This window comes from Barbus barbus, assembly GCF_936440315.1.
Source record: "Barbus barbus genome assembly, chromosome: 1".
Taxonomy (NCBI): domain Eukaryota; kingdom Metazoa; phylum Chordata; class Actinopteri; order Cypriniformes; family Cyprinidae; genus Barbus; species Barbus barbus.
In genome coordinates, this window is record NC_136729.1 from 9,832,459 (window position 1) to 9,851,875 (window position 19,417).

A 19,417-nucleotide genomic window follows, 5' to 3' on the forward strand; every position below is an offset into this window, starting at 1 on the left:
CATATTCTTACTTATCATTATATTATTATATTTTAGGTTACGTTAAAATATATATATATATTTATTATATATTTTTATATTTAGCATTTTATATGTAAAAAATTACAATCGCTTCACATTTGTTATCAAAGAAAAACCCAGAAGTATGTCTTCTTTAGGGAACACATCGTTTAAAACAGAAACATAACACTGATAATTCTTCACAGGAAATGTAGGGCAATAATAATCATGCCAGGTCTTATATAAATCGAGGCTAATGTGAGCGCATGGAGTTCCCCATGATGTGTTGTATGCATGGCTGTATGAGAAATATTTTTCAGCGTGACGTTGCGCGTCATCTGACCAATCGGGGGCGAGCTGAGGCTGATATTAAGAGAAAGTTTACAGTGAGTGAGGGTTACACCGTTTTTTTTCCCCATTCTCACTGACATTGCCACTCCGAACGGGATTCAAACGTGACACACAACCTGGACTCATGAGATCGTTTTAATTTATTCAATCGTAAGGGCTTGAAACAGCAGGATATTGATCAGAAATCCGAAATATCCCGGTAAGTTAAGATCAAATACTGCATGTTTTTCCCCTTCCTCCTCCTCCTCCTCAAAAAAAAAAAGGAAATACATTGATTGCGATTTCACTATGAATGTCTTATTTGAAAAGCAAACCAGGATGATAATATTTCACAAACCAACTAAAAGATACAAAGGATATTCATTCATGTATTCACTAAATGATTGACGGATTTGGACAGGACTATAATGTTTGTTTAGCTATAGTAATTTTCCATCTTAATATTTCTCCCACAAGAAGTAGCCATAAGATATTTAATCAATTACCTTTGTCAAATTTAGACAGAAATATGCATTTGGAATGGTTATTTTAGTGAGCTACTTTTCCATTAAATTTAATGAATTAGGCTACGTCAATTCATTACAGTAGGTACAGACAAAAATCTCAAAATGTATTTTTAATTAAAAATATACTTTTTTATTTGATTAAAAATATATTCCGTTTTTTTGCTTTGACTTTTGCTTTCACTGAAAGGCAAGTGAAAATGTAGAAATGTCAAAATGTTATCCATTTTCTCAAAGCAATTAAAATGACTAATTTGTTTAAACATTCTTAATGTTAAACAAATTATAATCAAAACTTAATAAATAATTTAAATAAGTATTACATGAAAAATGGAAATTGGTGGTAAGTAAACTTCTTTGGCCGCAGAACTTTAGCCTGTATATTGATTTATATGGTTTTATTTTTATTGATTCACTCTTTTGTTCGTGTTCTCCTGAAGAATGACGTCAGGCCCATTCCCTCACCTCCTCCTTTTCTAAAACGTTTCCAGAAGACACAGTGCTATTTGCCCAAGAGCGAAACAAATACGAGATTAGGGATTACTTTTCACGATTTCTTATTGGTAGTAGCTAATCCCAATTGGGCTAATTGCTTTGCGCGTAAAATTGCTATCTGCAGGGTCCGTGTGATGTGCTGGGGTTGTATGGCCTGCAGGGTGATGCCCCCCGAATTAGACCACATCCTAAATACACCTCATTAACACGGAGAGGATTTACAAGTTATCTAAAGGAGGAATCAACAGCTAGGGCACAATTACAAAGTTTAGGGCATTCTTTCTGTCGACCATTTGGGACAATACAACTGGGTTAGTACGCAGTGCAGTGTCTTTGCAACTTTAGAATAATACTTAAAATACAAAAACGGGCCTCGTAGTGCTCAGACAGACAGACAGACAGACAGACAGACAGACAGATAGATAGATAGATAGATAGATAGATAGATAGATAGATAGATAGATAGATAGATAGATAGATAGATAGATCATAATAAATTAATGCACCTACTTGACATCGATTTGCACAGTTTAGAAAACACCGAGTTATTTTATTTGCGCTTTAAAATCACACACCACCACTGTTTTAAACAGAAAGTAGCCTAGGCTACTACTAGAGAGAGGTCTTCAGTGTTTGCCACTCCTATAAAATTAGTGAACGGTGAAATTAGGGTGGAAAAATCCGGCCACGTGGACACGGAGCTAACCTCCACGAGCAGATAAGGTGCAAAAGCGCGTGAGTGTCAACAAAAGCACGTGGAGAGTGTTTGCGTTTGTTTTAGCCAGTTGCACCAGGGACCATTTGCAAGTGCACTTAATGCACAGAGCAAACAGGTTCTCCTTTTGAATTCACAGAGGTCAACAGGTTGCTTTCTTGTATCAGTGTCATGGAGGGCCAGATCTCCCAGGACCTAAAAGCCTCAAGCAGCAAACAATCACTCAGGAATATTCAGTAAAAAACGCAGATTCTCGTGGGAGAATTGCTGTAACATTTGTGACCCTGGACCACAAAACCAGTCTTAAATCGCTGGGGTATATTTGTAGCAATAGCCAAAAATATATTGTATGCGTCAAAATTATCAATTTATTAATAATTAAGTAAATATTATGTTCCATGAAGATATTTTGTAAATTTCCTACTGTAAACATATCAAAACTTAATTTTTTGATTAGTAATATGCATTACTAAGGCCTTCATTTGGACAACTTTAAAGGTGATTTTCTCAATATTTTGATTATATTGTCAAATATTGCCCTATCCTAACAAACCATACATCAATGGAAAGCTTATTTATTCAGCTTTCAGATAATGCATAAATCTCAATTTCGAAAAAAATGACACTTAAGACTGGTTTGTGGTCCAGGGTCACATTTTATAATAGTGTCCATTTGACATGTTCAATTAATAAAGTAGCCTAATAAAAAAATATATAGTGTCAAAAACTGCTAGTAAATTCACAAACAATTACAAAGAAACGGCAAGTAACATTGAATTAAACGCTACAATTTAGAAAAACTAAAACCTACTCCAGTATTCGGTCTTTTATTTTTATAACTTCGAATTTATTCTTTATTTATTTGTTTTACAAAGTATAGTAACAATAACAGCAATAAAGTTTTTAAAAATATAGACTAATTCAGGTAGAATTTGCATTATTCAATAGCTGCTTATGTAAATACACTAGCGTACTGTAAAACGTGACTTGAGTTATATTCATACTTTTGAGAGAAAATTGTAATAAGAAAACACAAGATAAAAAAGTTTTTTTTTTTTTTTTTTTTTTTTTCTGAGTGAGCTCAAACCCAGTGGTGAGATTTAAGCAGTGCATCTCACAGAAACAGACTGAAGTACACCAGCACCATTGCATAAAGCAATATTGAGTGAGTTTGAGAGGGGGCGCTCAGCATTTGCATGCGTGGACTGATTAGTTGGTTCAAAAGTGGCCTGTTTTCTGTTCTGTGATGGCAGAGGGTCAGTGCTTCTCTAATGGCCCGGCAAAGCGCTGCAAGCAAGAACAGACAGACTAAATGCATCAGTACTATCACCAATCAGCATAGGTGTGTTCAACTCTGTCTCTCTCTCTGTCTCTCTCCCACTGCGTGCGCCTTCACTTTCTCTCTCTCTCTCTCTCTCTCTCTCTCTCTCTCTCTCTCACTCACTTCACATGCGAGCACACACACACTCTCAGTCCCTGAGCAGTCCTGACATCTCCTCTCACTGTCAATCTGTGTCTCCTTCGCAGGGAATTTCCTTCTAGATAGAGGAACGCTGGAAAAAACCATATTCTGAGAAGAAATTACTATTGGAGACCAATTGTTTATTTCCCAGTTTCACCAGTTTGCTCGGAAGGGCTCAGGCGGTGGAGCAGAATGCCTCAAAAAGGTGAGTGCGCGTCTTAAAACTAAAAGTTAGTTGTTAGTGTGGGATCCAGAATTTTATTGAAGTGATCCACGACATTTTTATTATTTATTAGTGATATTAGGATTACTATTAGTGGTGCTGCCGAGTAATAAAATAAAAACGTGCTCGCCTTATTAATAGTTTATACGCGAACTCAAAAATTAAATAAAGCTGCGCTCTTAGATTCTGCTGTATTTATTTGTCTACTTTTTTTTTTTTTTTTTTTTTTAGAAAACAACCACTGTTGTTTGTGGATAGTAAATGTGTATCTATGAGAGGAAATTGTTAGAAGTCACATTAGGCCCGAACAGTGTTTTTTTTTTTTTTTTTTGCGGAGCACGGGAACGCAATGACCCGTTGAGGAAAGGTGCCAGTTTGATTCATCAGCCGAGTGCCTTCTTAAAGATTTGCCTGAATCTCACGAGGACCTGCTTGTTTATTATTCCGTGCATTTTAAGAATAGCCTACTAATATGTAGAGTTTACTATTTTTTTAAAAATAGTCCAGATAATATAGTTCAGTGTTACTGGGCAAATAGACTAAAGCTTTTCACTTCTACGTTAAATATGTAATATATTGCCCGAATTAAATTAACTAAATAAAATTATTTAGTAAATCACAAAATTGTATTGACTTAAAATTATTTAACCTAACCTTAATAGCGGACTCGTTTATAGCATCCAGCATATATATTCACCTGGCCTGTTTATTTTAAAAGTTCTTAGTTTTTCCAAGGCATTAGGACGCACAAGTCCTCATAAACATTGAGTAAATAAATGTAGCTCCAAATAACAAAAGATTTCCCCATCGATGGCAGTATAAGATGATTAGGGCATGTTAATGTCAGATCCTTCAAAACTTCCCACTGCGCTTTTGTACACATCCATGCATGTCTGCATGTGAATGATGTTTATGGAGAACACTGTTTCCTGAATAAGCATGTTTAATTAAAGCAATTGTAGTTAAGGATTACACAAACGAAAGAAATGCAGATGAGATCCTAGTTAACCTCATAAACAACAACAACAGCCTGTATAGATAAATCATTAATGGGAAAACTCAGAGTCTCAATGCACTAACAGCGAGTGCGTAAGAGCGCAAAACAATTAATATTTTACTGTGATTAAGAGCGATTAAGAGATTTAATCAGCACATTAGCTTTTAAAGGTGTTTTGAATTTACCTGCGGGTTGTTTCTATTTCACGCAACTTTTTTTTTTTTTTTTTAAATGAGTCCTATTATATTTATTTTTTTATTTTTTACACGACAATATCAACATTGATGAAGGCACATTTGTACTAATGACTTGTTTTATGAATAACAGGCGACCTCTCGATATTATGTATTTAAATACACATGTATTTTCAAATAAATTCATTTAAAATAAGAAAATTATTATGTTAGTAGTAAAATGTTTGTATTTCGTGGTAAATTATGAAAATGTCAGAGTTAATGTAAGAGATTACTGTAAATAAAATTGAGAAACAAATCAACAAAATGTTGCAGACAAAAAAACTTTAGAACACTTAATTAGTGAACATTTAAAAGAATGCTTATTGAAGTTATTTAAATGTACTGATAAGTTTAAGTGGATAAAACTTTTAGTTTTACATGTTAAATGAACATTTTATCAGGCACTAGCTCTTCAATCTTGGGAAGAGAGCGAATGGAAACGGACACAGCGTCGGGAGAGAAAATTAAACGAAAGACTTTCCTTCCCTGGGCCCCTTTTTAGCAATGTCACTGAATAGATCCTTTATTGCAATTGTTTTTTTCCAATTGAGCACCCTACTGGGCTGTTGCATCCTTTTACAACCCCTAACAACCCACACCCGTTACACAAACACCTCCAGATATTTATAACGCGAAATTACTTTTCTATTTCCCCAAACCGCACAAACAGAAACACGCATTGGGGTCCGGGCACCGGGGTCATGGCCGTCAGGAAAGTGACAGTGGATGTTGTGTGTGTGTGTGTGTGTGTGGATGGTCGTCTGGGGGGCAGGGTGCCCTCGGCTCTTTGTATTCGGGCAAGTATTGGTGCGTTTGGTGGGAGGTTGTGTTGCTAGTTGCAGAGGCCGAGTTGTGCTGGCTGGGTTTGGGTATAGAAGGTAAAAGAGGCGCATTGTTGAGCTCCAGCAGGCTTTGTTAGGATCCTCTCACCCCCTCCAGTTCTCACTTTTCAGAGCACTGATGCGAAGTAGACAGCGTGTGTCACTGTACACTTTTGACGGGAGGATCTAAAGAGAGACATATTTTTTTTTACAGACCACCAAGAAATTGAGACGCGAAAACTATTCTATTCTCTATTATATCCATTTAATAGCGCAGGTTAAGTTTTTCTATTTTATGTGCCAAAAATAAACAAATGACAGGTGCAAAAGGCTGCGCATAAAGTACAAGTATTAAAAATAAATAAAATAGGCTTTATATGCATTTAAAATAGGACTGAATACAAGTCATTCGCACTAATATTACTCTTTTGCTCTATCCTAGGAATGATCTAAATAGTCAGACGCAAATGAAGGGCTAAATTGTTATAATCGGACAGTCAACTCTGTTACCAGGCAAGTTTTTAACGCTGAAATTCCCCTAGAAAGGATTTTCACCAAATACATCATTTTACTCCTTTAGATGCATCGGCCGTATATGCAACGCCGCAATTGTTGCAAAACTGCAATCTGGATTTCACAACTAACCCTATTTATTTTCTTTGTCATAAATAGAATACCATAACCAACCCACGTGGGAATCAGGAGTGGCGTCCATGATGCAAAACAGTAAGTGCAATTCTTATTAAGCCACTCATGTGTATTTTCCTATTAATAATGATAGCTGACTGTTTTTAATTCTTTTCTATTCAATGGCTGACTGTTTTATTTCCATTTACAATTAAATTCGAATTGCATTGCATTTCTGACGGGAAATTAAACATTTGACAAAACTTGCGGACGTTTGAATTATGGTCAAATTGTGAGGCGTTAAAATGCGAATTGTATTTTCCCTAGAGACAATTCCAACACTTTATTACTTCGTGTTGATGTTTAAAAGAAAAGCTATACGGATGCAAACTGCTTTTTACATATATGTCAAGCATAAATAAATGAAATGCTGATGGGGGAGGAAATGTTTATTTCTGCTTGAGTTATATAAAGTTAAATAAATGCAGCTCTGGCTGGATTAATGCAGAAAATAGTTGCCAACATCCACAGAGGATTTGACAATGCCGAAACAGCTAATGCACTAAACGCGACACATGAAATAGTTTGATGATTTCAGGATTGCTTGCTTGAGGGGGGAAAAGAGAATATGTTATTCTGTAAACGGCACAGCATCACTTAGTTTATACATTTGTCTCTTGCGGTAAGATCAGAGGTCTGACATATGATAAATGATTCTGGAATTATTTCTTTGTGATTATGTAATGCAATTATACATTGGTCATATGGAAATATAAAAAAGAACTCAAATAATGAATAATAAAATGTATGTATAGAAAGATACAGTGGCAGGATATTTGAAAATATATGTAATTAAATGTAAAAATACATATCACATTTAAATGCATGCACCAAAAGTGTTTGTTTTAAATCTCCAATTTGGTATGGACATTTAGGATTGATGTTCGAAATTCACAACATATGTTTCCCTATAAGTAGGGAAGCAATACAATATAAGTCTCATTATGACTGCCACCAGGCCAGATCCTACACTGTGGGGAATTATATGATTATTAAGACTTAACCTTTGAACTGTGAAATGACAGGCCCTTGTTATGTTTCTCTGTGATGGTGACATCAATCAAATGGATTCATTTGATAAACAGGCATGCCTTCTTACACTCAAGAGTCTATTAAATCCAACTAATCCAGGAATTATTGAAGAGCGAGAGGATGACAGTGGATTATTCCACTGGATTTGGACAGATTACCACATGCTTGTTGTGCAGTATCAGTGCTTAAATAAATCAGGTTCATTAAAATTAGTCCGGTTTAATGTGGTATTATTCATGACTGAATCACCAATTAATTTTAAAGGCTCAGAACTGCACATTTTCCACTGTAAATTGAAGATATTTCAAATTTAGAGGCTCTTTTCGATGGTGCATTTCCCACAACAGGACTGCAGCAGATGTGGGGTTTGTTACAAACAGTATGACAGACTGAAAAAAAAAAAAAAAAAGCTTTGTCAGTTTTAATATGTTTAGGAACACGCACACCTCTGTCCTTGTGCCCGTGCATTGCCCCTATAGCTAGAAATAAAACAAAGCCTCCCTTGAAGGCAACAAGAGCAGAATACAATTTTGTCTGATATCCAAATGCAGACAGAAAGGGTTGTTTTATCATGCTACTATTTGTCGTGACGATGCGTTTTTCAAAAGCAGAGCAGTGTCATATAAAGTGACAGTCCTGCCACAAGTACTTCAGCTGATCTTTTCAATGAGCCTTCCATGCATGATCCGAGGCGACCTCCGCCTATTTCCAGAAATTAAGCTCAAACTTGACGTGCAGCTAGCTTTATTCTAAAGGCAAATGTCAGAGTCTCATCATATTTTCCCCCCTCTTCTTCTTCTATATTTGGAGCTTATTTATTGCTTAGGAGCTCAGGCTCCTGCAGTCAGACGAGAGAGGAGCAGAGAGCTAGAGCACACACACACTACGGGGAGGCTTTTCGTAGGGATTCGCCTCAGTTTTTTTTGCTCACTTTGAATTGACTTTTCATTGGACTTTCACATCGCATCAAAATACACCGAACTGGTATGCACTTTTCATATTCTTCTGAGCTTTGCGGGTCCTGCTTTGCTTTAATATCTAGTTATATAACACATTGCTGTTACGATTGAAAGCATCACTGTATGCTCGGTCTCTTTCAGACTGGCTGTTTTACTTGAATGCCGATGGGTGCTTATTTATAAGGGATTTGTTAGTCTGGTGTGAACGAGAGTTTCCAAACACTGGTGCACGGTCTTGTGGAAAACTGTTCTCTTGAGGACAATTTGATTATGAAAATTTCAGTTCACTTGAATGGAGATGTTCAGAATGTGCATGACATTCAAATGTTGATTTACAGAGCACAACGACTTGTGTAACAGCTTTCTGTAACTGTTGGTTTAACAAATGCAAAACTTGGTTTGGATTATAAATGATGGCCAGATAAAGTTGATTATTAATTGAAAAAATTATGATACATTTTCCTTGGTTGGTCTCACAAAATATATCATATGTCTGAATCACCAGTGAATTTTTAAAGGTCAGATCAGATAGCTTAACAAATGCACCTTTTCCTTTTTCCTTTAAGAGATTTTAAATTTAGAGGCTCTTTATTATTCATTTAAAAAATGCAAGTTTTCTTTGTTTTGTCACACTTATTTGTGTAAGCAACAAAATGTATTTAATGTGCAATTATTTAGTTGTTATTGATTACACTGACATGTTATATTATAAAACATGGACATTGTGATGTAAAAATACACTTTTTCAGTCTAATCTGACTTGGTTTGTCAGTAACATTGATCAAAGAAAAGCTCCAAGAAGTTGAGCTTTATTCTGGACAATGGGACACCTATTGAGGGAATGTTTTCGAGGGGGAAGACGAGCCAATTTGTTATGTCTCCATGTGCCACAGGTCACAGTGGCGTCAACCAGCTTGGCGGGGTGTTTGTGAACGGCAGACCGTTACCGGACTCCACCAGACAGAAGATCGTCGAACTCGCTCACAGTGGAGCGCGACCCTGTGACATCTCCAGGATTTTGCAGGTGACCGCGAAGCCCACTTTTACATCCACAAACTTCATAGGGTGCTAGTGGAATAATAATACTTAGTTATGAGTCAAAATCATGGTCACGTATAATAGTATATATATAGTACTCCAGCTAAATCCAATGGATCACAACAATACACAGATTATGTATTCAAAGCATGTGCTATTCATTTGTATCGCGCAGCAAACAAACAAACACTAACGTAAAGTGTGACCGGAAACGTAATGAAATCATCCTAGCAATTTTAAGGCATATTTTCTGTGTTCATAGACCCATGATGATGCAAAAGTCCAACTGGACAATAAGAACGTAAGCGTATAACCGTTTGAAGTACATTACATTATTTCAATTTAGTTTTAAATAATGTATGTGAATTGTGTATATTGCTGTCCATTCAGGTGTCCAATGGGTGTGTGAGCAAGATTTTGGGTAGATATTATGAGACCGGCTCCATCCGACCACGAGCCATCGGAGGCAGCAAACCGAGGGTAGCGACGCCTGAAGTGGTCAGTAAAATAGCGCAGTACAAGAGGGAGTGTCCCTCAATCTTTGCCTGGGAAATTCGGGACAGGCTGCTGTCTGAGGGGGTGTGCACCAACGATAACATACCGAGCGTAAGTGCAAATAACAATTGTTGATTGTGCACTTCTCACATCAATAAAAAAACTTGTGCTCGTAGTCTAGATAAATAGATACAATTTTGCATTTATCCATATTGCAAGAATATACAGGATTATAAATACAAATAACATTCATGGAGAGAGCTATAGTGAAATAAAATGCAATTTTAAGGCTGAAACAAGCACTTGACAGACAGTTTGCTTTATACCTTTCAGGTGTCGTCGATAAATCGAGTCCTACGCAACCTGGCTAGCGAAAAGCAACAGATGGGTGCAGATGGCATGTACGACAAGCTGAGAATGCTCAACGGGCAGACCGGCACATGGGGGACACGCCCGGGATGGTACCCTGGTACATCCGTGCCAGGACAACCAAATCAAGGTGAGACAGCAATAAGAGCATCACTGTCAGAAGTCTAAATTGGAATAACAATAACACGTTAACAACAAAAAGGAACAGCAACAACAAAGCAAATGCCTAAAAAGTATATTAATTGTATTTTGATATTTTAAATATTTTAATATTTGTATTATTAATAATAATAACCATACAGAATAACAACATAAACAACAAAAAGCACAGCAACAACAAAACAACTGCAGCAAAAAAAAGAAAACAAAATCAATAAAAATGAATGATTATTAATATATATTTTAATATTCTAAATGGTTTTAATAATAATAATAATAATAAAATAATAATAATAACAGCAATGACATAAATTATTATTTTTACTATCCACTGATATTCGACTATAATATTTATACTGAATTGATATGGTAATATTCAAAATAATTAATTATAATATGTATATTTGACTATTACAAATTAAAAATATAATATTACACTATTACTACTAATAGTTTAATAATATGTATTAAACTATAGAGTATATCTACAGTATGTATAGTATATAATAATGTCTATAGTAGTCATTATTATTAATTTAGCATAATAGTATTTTAAGTAACACTTTACAACAAGGTTTCGTTTAACAGTACTTAATGCCATTATTTAACATGAACTAACAATGAACATACTTCTAAAGCACTTAGTAATCTTATTTAAATGTTCATTTCAACATTTACTCATACATTATTAAAATCAAAAGTTGTTAAATGGACCTGAGCTGACATGAACTAACAGCAAACAATTGTATTTCTTATTTAAATAAAATAAATACTGTATGAAATGTGCTGCTCATTGTTAATGCATTTACTAACATGGGACCTTATTGTAAAATGATACTGTGTTTTATTATGAATTCATATGCATTTATTTCTTCTGAAAAAGTGTTTAAAATATGTCAAATATTAAAAACCTTTTGCAGTCATTAGGTCTATATGTCAATACATCTGGAGACACATTAGATTAATATACATAATGTAGAATAGCGTGCCATTGACAAACTTAGATAGGAAAAGGCCACTCGTTAATTGAGAAGTTAGTGCTAATTAATCGCTCATTTCAATACGGCTTCTGTCTGGCTCTTGGATCTGCGTGACTAGGAACAGAGTTTTCGGTGGAGGTGTCCACCTGCCCCCTCCCCCTGCCCTCCACATCATTTGCGCCCCATGGGGAGTGAGAGAAAAGCACTGCGCGTCCCGGGACAAAAGATGTTTGTCACATGCAAGAATTTGTGACAGGCACAGCTCTGTCTCTCTGTAATTGCTCATTAGAGGTTGCTTTTTTTTGAGGGAGAGAGAGAACATGTACAGGCTTTTGGTTAGAGGAGACAATGAAAAAAAGTTTAGCTGATGAATAGTTAGTTTCTAGTCAGGTTGATGAATTCGAATCCTGCGTGTGGATGTTCACAGCATCACAAACACTATCTTAGAACATTCATATTTAACAAGAAAAATGCACATGATCATTTACTAAATGCAAATAATTCACCCCTAAAGTCAAACTACTCACCCTTATATCATTCCAAATTAGACTTTTAAAGACCTATCGTACAGGTTCAAAAGACTTTGAATGTAGTGCACTAGTACTACTGCAAGGACAATTGTTATTGTGCTTTTATAATCTTTTTTTTTTGGAGCTTATTTTTTTGACTCAGTCTCTGAACAACAAACCAAGAAAAAAGATCCATTAAAAAAAAAGAACAGCATACAGGTTTTTATATAGTTAACTAAAACTGAAACGATTGAAAACAGTTTTGTAACTCGAAATTAAGTTAACTGAAATAAAATCAAATATTATAAACACACATATACAATCAAATAAAATATTATACACACACAAACAAAACACACAAAACCTACTAAAAAACAAAACAAAATTACTAACACTTAAATTAAAAATATAAAAATAAAGACTGATTCAAAATATTAATAAGAACTATTAATATTATGTCAATGATACAAAAATAACACTGGTTTGGAATAATGAGGTTGAGCAATTTGTTTTTTTCATTGTATGTTAACTATTGATTCTTAAGTTTATATCTCACTTTTTTGGACAGAACTGCGAGATTATAACTCGCAACTGTGAGTTATAAAGTCAGAAACGTGTGATATACATTTCCAGTTGTGTTATACAGTGAGAAATGTGAAATACAAACGCATGGTCGTATGAAAATGTCAGAATTGTGAGCTGACATTTTTTCTCAAACTTTATAACTTGCAATTGCGAGTTTATATCTCACAAATTCTGAGATAGAGGTTAGAACTGTGAGATAAAAAAAAGTCGCAATTATCTTTTAAATGTTTATATTCTGTGGCGGAAACAAGCTTCTATGTTAACCAGCTGGTCACTGCAGGTGGAACAGCCCGGAATGGACTTGCTCTGATTGGAGAGACTTCTCTATCCCATGCTAAAGCAAGCAAAGGTCTTTCAATGGTCATCTCCTGTTGAACGTATAAATCCTAACTGGCGTTTAACAGGCCCGGCCTGGGGTTCTTTGATTAATGACAGTGGTGTGTAGAGGTTAACATACTGAACTGAAAGCTCTGTTGACTAGATCCTTGTGTTATACAATGCTGAGCACTGCACGCCTCTCTTTTTGTTGTTCCTTTCCAATTGTGCCCTCGGGAGAATTTGAGCCTAACGAAAAAGGCCTGGCTGCCCATCTCTGTCTGCACAGTTTAATGGTTCCCCTCATTCATGTCATAGAGAAAAGCAGCTCTCTATTCAAGTGTTGGTGGTCATCTCAATAGGTCCCTGGACACCCATACGGTGAATAGCACTAAGAATGCCTATACATTATATGTGCTGCGTATGAAAACATCCAAGGGAGCTTGAGGATGATTCAATGTGTTTCTTTTGGCACTTTGTTACGGAACTATGCAGATAATGCCGACAATTCCTGCCCTGTATCTAGAGGCGAATTCACAACAAAGACAAATTATATTAGAAAATAACAAAATAAAATATTTTATTATATTTATTGTTCTTTTTATTTTATACTTTGTCAATTATTCATGCAACTCAGTCATGCAACTAAAACAAACATTATTTATTTCTGGGCCATTGAATTGAAGCTAAATCAAAATCTTAAACTTAAAAAACTACTTAGAAATTGCCTTTGTAACTAACTGAAATATATATGCTTAAGTTGAAGTACTAAAACTAAAGTGCTGTAACTAAAAATTAAGCTATATAGAAAAATCAAACTTAATAATAATAAGAAAAATACAAATGACAAAAGCACAGGTAACACTTTACAATAAGGTTCCATTTGTTAACATTAGTGAATTGCATATTACTTAACATGAACTAATAAAAAAAATACTTCAAATGTGCTATGTTAATTTCAGCATTTAGTAATATATTATTAAAATCAAAAGTCGTCTCTGTTAATACTATTTAACGGCCTTGACCTAATATGAACTCACAAAGAATAGCTTTATTTTTTATTAACTAACTTTAACAAATATTAATAATCATATAACAAATGTATTGCTCATTGTTAGTTAATGTTAGTCAATGCATTAACTGGCGTCAACCTTACTGTAAAGTATTACCAAAGCACATAAAATTTACTAAAGCTAAAATTAAAAAGAAAACATTAAAAGGAAATATTACTAAATACTATAATAGCAAGCAAATAGTTCTACAATAACACTGATGCAACATGGTGTGAATTGACTCAAGGTTATGAAAATATGGTCTGTGTGATCTAAAATTCTACATTTCTTTCATCTTTTTTTTTTTTTTGCAGATGGCTGCCAGCAACAGGACAACGGTGGTGAGAACACTAACTCCATTAGCTCAAACGGGGAGGATTCAGATGAGACTCAAATGCGCCTGCAACTGAAAAGAAAACTGCAAAGAAACAGAACATCGTTCACACAGGAGCAGATCGAAGCCCTGGAAAAAGGTAAAATGTAAGCATTAACAACAAATGTCTGCCATACCCAGCTGAGGTACACAGAATAACACACTTTCCCATCGGGTTTTAGAGTTTGAAAGAACCCACTATCCAGATGTTTTCGCAAGAGAAAGACTTGCAGCAAAAATCGACCTTCCGGAAGCTAGAATACAGGTGAGAAGATTAGTGCAACTTTAAATCCATGACATCTACTGCATGTTCACTGTTGCTAGTGTTTACATCTGCTGATCTTCTCTGTGTTGCAGGTATGGTTCTCAAACAGAAGAGCGAAATGGAGGAGGGAAGAGAAGCTGAGGAACCAGCGAAGACAAGCCAGCAACTCCTCCGGTCACATTCCCATCAGCAGCAGTTTCAACACAAGCGTCTACCAGGCAATCCCACAACCCACCACTCCTGGTAACAGCCACACCACAACCTAAACATTTAAGACATGCAATAATGTCTTCACACCAAAGTCCACATTTTAAATCTCTTTAACATAAATATTGCACAACAGACGTCAGATGTAGAACAATTAATTGAAATTATCCAAACGTTTATTAAAGAACAATGAAAATAGCTTTGATGCAAAATATTAACTATTTGAGCCATGCAGTTGCATCATATTTGGTGTGCAGATGCTTTATCTTTTGTTAGATTTATTTCCTTCTGAACATGTAATAATATAATACATTTTATTTATTATATTAATTTATACTATTATTAGTTATCGTTACATATATTAAATATTTAGTATGTATCCAAAATATAAATATATTATATGGTAATAAAATAGTAATAGTAATAATTTGTTTGCAAATGTTGAATACTTGTGTCAATTATTCACATATCTAAAATGAAAAATGAAAAAAAAAAAAAGTTTAAATAAAATATAAGTTTAAAAATCACTTGATTTTTCACTTGATATCAACCATGATAAACTGTTTTTATTTTTTGTGTAGTACACAAAACTTCATCCTTTGGCTATACAATTATTATACAACAAATGTTGGATGTAGAACAATTAATTCAAAGTATCCAAACTACTTTTACAGAACAATCATTTAGTTGCATCAAATTTGGTGTGCAGAGGCTTTACAGTTTGGTAGATTAATTTCACTCCGACTATTATAATCTAAATCTTCCATAACTAAATGATGACATTTTTACTATGCTATATTTACTTGATAAAATGTATAAACCATGTGATTTTTGTTTGTCTTTACCAGTGTCCTTCACAACAGGGTCAATGCTAGGCCGATCAGACACAGCTCTGACCAACACGTACACGGGCTTGCCTCCGATGCCCAGCTTCACAATGACTAACAACCTGCCTATGCAAGTGAGTCGCGTCACAAACACTCGTTTCCTCCTCTACCCTTGATAACTCGATTAATGTGCTGTGTGTGATGCTTCCTTAAGTGTCTCCCATTCCATCATTTAACTCAAACTCCTGTATGTTATAGACACTAAAAAGCTATATATTTATATACATATATTCTTGTTTTTTATAGCCAAGCCAGACATCTTCCTATTCCTGCATGCTGCCCACCAGTCCGTCCGTGAATGGGCGAAGCTACGACACATACACACCCCCTCATATGCAGGCACACATGAACAGCCAAACAATGGCAACTTCTGGTACCACCTCAACAGGTAGGCAGAATACGTTCATTGTGCGTGATCAGATGGCACATTTATACTACCGTTCAGAAGTTTGGGGTTAGAAAGATTTTTGATTTGCAAGAAATGAACAGCAAGGATGCATTAAATTGGCCAAGAGTGACAGTAAAGTAAAAATGTTGTTATTTCAAATAAACACTGTTCTTTTGAGCTTTCTACTCAACGAATTCTGAAAACAAATGTTTCCACAAAAGTATTAAGCAGCACAACATTGATAATAATAAGAAATGTTTCTTGAGCAGCAAATCAGCATATTAGAATGATTTCTGAAGGATCATGTGACACTGAAGACTGGAGTAATGATGCTGAAAATTCAGCTTTGTATCAAAGGAATAAATTACATTTTAAACTATTAAAAAATAGAAAACCGTTATTTTATAACAGTTATTGCAATATTATTATTTTTACTCAGTCAAATAAATGTAGCCTTAGTAAGCATAAGAGACTTCTTTTAAAAACATTAAAAAATCTTTTAAAATCTTCTTAAACGTTTGAATGGTAGTGTATATGCATATGCTCTTTTACCAATTTATTGTTCACATTTTATATGAATTGCCCTAAAAATCTATTTAATTTTAAATCCATGATTTTGTGTATCAACAATTGTGTTTCTTTGTTTGTCACCCATTTTATGCACCATTTTTTCCCTTCACAGCCCCTTTTAAATCTAAAGAACTTTTTCCATTATAAAGAAGCTTTTGTGCGATGGAAAGATTCCATGGATTTTGTTTATTTTATGTTGAACCATCAATGCCAATATCTCTCTTTAATACTTCTTCACATCACAAACCTGTTTGTTAAAGAGCAAAAAATTTGATATAACACTTAACGGACAACACCAACTTCTCAATCCAGGTTCATACATAACATCAAAGCTTAAAATTTGCAAACGAACATGTTTTTGAGCTATATTCAATCTCTATTTACAGGACTCATCTCCCCTGGAGTGTCTGTCCCTGTCCAAGTTCCCGGAACTGAGCCAGACATGTCTCAGTACTGGTCAAGATTACAGTAAAGAAAAGAGTTACTTCGCCCTTTGACTTCCACACAGAGACTAAGAGAGAACCTGGACCTCTGCAGCAGTATTTCCACAAACACACAGACACACACCATCAAATACCAGGACGAGGAAGCGTGTGAACTCTTGACACGGTCTGGAAACTTTGCCGCACTAATCTTTAAGAGGAAAAGCGGACGCTAGAAAGACTTAACGGAACAAAAACAACAAACCTCTGCTACATCCACGATCTCCATTTTTTGTCGTATTTGTACATTAGCATTTACAAGTAAAGACGAAAAGACAATTCAACAGCCAAAAATATGTTGGTCTCGCATCCATTTGAAAAGGCGGAGCATGATATATTGTGACTGTTTTCTAATATCAGGATTACAGATCAGACTTCAGGCCCATATCAAAGCAGCGAATCAGAAACATACCAACAGGAAACGCCTATTCGTAGATGTTTTCACTCTGGGAGAGTTACCGGCTAAAAATCAACCCACAACGGCTTCAGTTAATAACACTATTGTCTCTACAAAAGGAACAACAGCCATTATGTAAATTACTGAGTACTTTATAATTATGTATGAGGGTTTGGAGTTGGGTAGACTGATTCTTAATCCGTTTGTGCTAGATCATTTATAATTGTGACGTCAGAGGAATGGGAAGTTATAATACGGTAGACTTAACCATCAAAATAACGTACATCCATTTTGCTACTGTTCCAATTGTAAGTATGTGTAAGTATTTCTCCCTAGAAATTTCCTCCCGGAATCATCGCGGAACATAAATATATTCTCACTTTTATTGCCCCTAAGAAAAATCGATAAAATGTTTTATACAGATTTTCATGCATCGTTAAAAAAGGAAAAAAACATTTCTTTAGGTCAGGTACAAGCTGTCTATTAGGTATAGTTGTATTATAATGTCCTACAGTCAAATAATTTTGTGAGACTAGAAATATTTAATTCAGATAATTATGATTAAAAATGCTTGACAGAGTAAAAAAAAACAACAAAAAAAATAAAACGTGATTGGCAGTTGTTTACAAGTACATATCAGACTTTAACCATTGTTGATTGTAAAAACAGACCAAAGCCTTTGTATTTCATCTATTACACAACAATCTTAATCTTCTCTTTTTTTATCGTTAGTCTTGTGTTGCTATACATTTTGTAAAGGAAAAAAAGTTGTTATACATTCTAGTACACTGGCTTCGACTATATATGGCTGCGGCTTAATCACGCAGTCCTTTATTTATGATCGACAACCATTTGTGGTTTTAAAAACATGTTGACAACGCTTGAATTCTGCGTTTTTGTTGTGTACCTGAAACATGAACACTTGTAATGGTTTTTGTGTCAGAGCAATGCTTTGGAAAACGAAAGGTCTACCCTGTCGAGCAGATATTTCAATTTAACTTTATTTAAAAGCTTTCTAAATGTATTTTGTGAAAACTATTAAACACATTTTGTACAGTATACACCGCTTTCTCCATGATTTTCCAAAATGCAGAACTTTTAATAATGAAAACGAGCATCATTTTCAAGAAACTCATTTGGGATTGAAAACATTTCTTCATGATTTTACAAAAATGCTGAACTTTTAAGATGATGCCTAATGAAAACGAGCATCATTTGCAAGAAAATCATTTGGAATTGAAAATATTTCTTTATTTCTTCACGATTTTCCAAAAATGCAGAACTTTAAATATGACGCCTAATGTGACCCTGGAGCACAAAACCAGTCTTAAGTCGATGGGGTATATTTGAAGCAATAGCCAAAAATACATTGTATGGGTCAAAATTATCCATTTGCACCCTCAGATTCCAGATTTTCAAATAGTTGTATCTCGGCCAAATATTGTCCGATCCTAACAAACCATACATCAATAGAAAGCTTTCAAATGATGTATAAATCTCAATTTCGAAATATTGACACTTATGACTGGTTTTGTGGTCCAGGGTCACAAATATAAACGAGCATCATTTTCAAGAAAATCATTTAGAATCGAAATTTCTTTCTTTCTTCATGATTTTCCAAGAATGCAGAACTTTAAGACGACTCCTAATGAAAGTGAAAATCATTTTCAAGTAAAACCATTCATAATTAAAAACATTACCATTTAAAGACACACCAGCAAACTGGAAAGGATGGAGAAATCTCAAAATCACAACTAAAGCCAAGTTATACTTGGACAAAGCTGTTATATTTTATTTGCATGTCTTATAATACATGCAGTTTTGGGCTCAAATTAATTGATTAACTATGTTCGTTCTATTTTGTT

The 19,417-nt window shown here is 34.8% G+C and overlaps 1 protein-coding gene across 9 annotated transcripts; it reads left to right on the forward strand.

Annotated features, from left to right (window-relative positions):
• The first annotated feature begins 372 nt into the window (after nucleotides 1–372).
• LOC306859807 (paired box protein Pax-6-like) lies at nucleotides 373–18,610 on the forward strand. 9 transcript variants are annotated; one of them, XM_079401083.1, is made up of 14 exons: nucleotides 373–550; nucleotides 3,592–3,731; nucleotides 6,246–6,316; nucleotides 6,476–6,529; nucleotides 9,375–9,505; nucleotides 9,782–9,820; nucleotides 9,910–10,125; nucleotides 10,348–10,513; nucleotides 14,298–14,456; nucleotides 14,539–14,621; nucleotides 14,714–14,864; nucleotides 15,677–15,789; nucleotides 15,962–16,103; nucleotides 17,060–18,610. In XM_079401083.1, the coding sequence occupies exons 4-14, from the start codon at nucleotides 6,517–6,519 to the stop codon at nucleotides 17,143–17,145; spliced, it is 1,299 nt and encodes a 432-aa protein (XP_079257209.1). In that variant the 5' UTR covers nucleotides 373–550; nucleotides 3,592–3,731; nucleotides 6,246–6,316; nucleotides 6,476–6,516; the 3' UTR covers nucleotides 17,146–18,610. The 9 variants fall into 9 exon arrangements, with proteins under 9 accessions (XP_079257209.1, XP_079257211.1, XP_079257207.1 ...); XM_079401085.1 differs by lacking the exon at nucleotides 9,782–9,820; XM_079401079.1 differs by lacking the exon at nucleotides 6,246–6,316 and having other exon boundaries at nucleotides 396–550.
• The last annotated feature ends 807 nt before the right edge of the window (nucleotides 18,611–19,417 follow it).